General features: G+C 34.5%; 1 protein-coding gene across 1 annotated transcript; it reads right to left on the bottom strand.

Moving 5' to 3' along the window:
* Positions 1-453: 453 nt before the first annotated feature.
* On the bottom strand, positions 454-1,455 carry LOC107672094 (olfactory receptor 51A4-like). Its single transcript, XM_016465179.1, has one exon. The coding sequence runs from the start codon at positions 1,438-1,440 to the stop codon at positions 454-456; it is 987 nt and encodes a 328-aa protein (XP_016320665.1). The 5' UTR covers positions 1,441-1,455.
* Between the last annotated feature and the right edge of the window lie 300 nt (positions 1,456-1,755).

Here is a 1,755-nt window from a genome sequence, read left to right as displayed (position 1 = left end):
AGAGACAATAAAAATAACCTTATCAGCAGATCTCAGACATACTCGTGTGAAAATGGATCCTTGGTTTGCATTATATGAATGATATGAACAAACATGACAGTTAACAGCATTTGGGTGGATGAAACCTTAGGGCAACATGAAATATGTCAGCATAATACAGACTGCTCACAAAAAAATATTCAAATAGCTTGTACAATTTTCAGTCTATTTTGTTGTTTTGTCTTGGGGTCAGTAATTAAGAACACAGTACAAACTGCATATCGCTGCTGTTCACCAACACATATCACGTCTCAAACGCCCACATGTTAGGAATGTAGCAGAGTGAATTTAACTATTTTCTACTCATACACTTTTATTTTCCACATAATGAATCTAAAAACATTTATGAAAAAATATATTTAATTTTTCATATAGGTAATTTAATTAATAATGATGGAAGAACACAAACAATCATTACCATCGTTTTGAAATGTTCTTTCTAATTGGCACAATTCTGTTTTTAAGCAGTTTTTGAATTAAGACTCTGATTTCAGCTGTGTTTAAAACATAAATAATGGGATTTAACATTGGTGGAAGAGACAATGAAAGAGATCCACTGATGACTCTGACATTGGGAGTGAGAGAAGTAACTAATGAAGCAATAAAAATGCATATGACAGGAAGAAAGAAAGATACAACCAACAAAAGGTGAGAAACACAGGTCTGCAGTGCTTTTAAACGTGCTTCCCAAGTTGTAATTTTACTTAAGGCAAAAACAATGCCCATATATGACAGGACTATAATGATCAATGGTGCAACAAGGAACAAAGCTACGATGAGGTTTGTTAAGAACATATTAATGCTGTTGTCGTTGCATGCCATCCCCAACACTGCTCCATAATCACAATAATAACTCTGTACCACATTAGATTTACAGAATGAAAGTTGTGTCATCAAAGACGCTGCCAGGGCCACCAGAGAAGTGTTAAATGCCCATACTACTACAAACACTAAAGACATGACAGTATTATTCACTATGGCATGATATCTTAAAGGCAAACAAATTGCAATGTAGCGATCAAATGCCAGAACAACAAGAGTGGCACTTTGCAGAGTAACAAAGAGGTTCACAAAAAACATGTTAGCCAAGCAAGCATTGTAGGACATGTACTGAGAGTCAGAAAAAAAAATCTTCATCGTGTTAGGAATCCATGCATTAGTTTCACCAAGGTCAGCCAAGGCCAAGTTAAACACACCAATGTATTTTGGACTGTGCAAACTTCGTTCCATTGCAATAATGATGAGGACTGCAGAGTTCCCAATTAGAGCAATAAAATATGTGACACACAAAAATATATAGTAATAACTGCTGTATGGTATTCCTGAAAGTCCAGTGATGAAAAAGTATTCTGGACGAACAATAGACATATTCTGGACAAAACTTGCATTTATAGAACTCATGGCAGCTTTGTGCTTTGATTTGAACAAGTTGAAAATAGAAATGACCATGAAGACTTAAACAAAATTTAGGGAATTCACAAAATTGTCATCTTACTTTTCTATCAGCTATTTTCAAATGCTGAAAGTATAGCTTTATGTAAAGTTTCTGCATAATATTTCAATCACAAACCTGTATACATTAAGTTTTAGAGCCTGAGCACACAATGACTGTGAAAGTCTAAACACGTGTGAGCTGCTTTGAATATTACTCAGCTGTAAATGCTCGTCCTTATTCTCTTATATTACAAAGATCATTGGATATTTGCATCATTGAAT

The sequence above is a fragment of the Sinocyclocheilus anshuiensis genome, unplaced genomic scaffold (assembly GCF_001515605.1).
Source record: "Sinocyclocheilus anshuiensis isolate Anshui unplaced genomic scaffold, SAMN03320099.WGS_v1.1 scaffold336, whole genome shotgun sequence".
Taxonomy (NCBI): Eukaryota; Metazoa; Chordata; class Actinopteri; order Cypriniformes; family Cyprinidae; genus Sinocyclocheilus; species Sinocyclocheilus anshuiensis.
Note: the sequence above shows the minus strand (reverse complement) of the source record. Positions and strands in the feature narration are given on the sequence as shown.

Excerpts from the sequence above, each read along its gene's own strand:
- LOC107672094 (XM_016465179.1), bottom strand. The coding sequence starts at position 1,440 with ATGAGTTCTATAAATGCAAGTTTTGTCCAGAATATGTCTATTGTTCGT.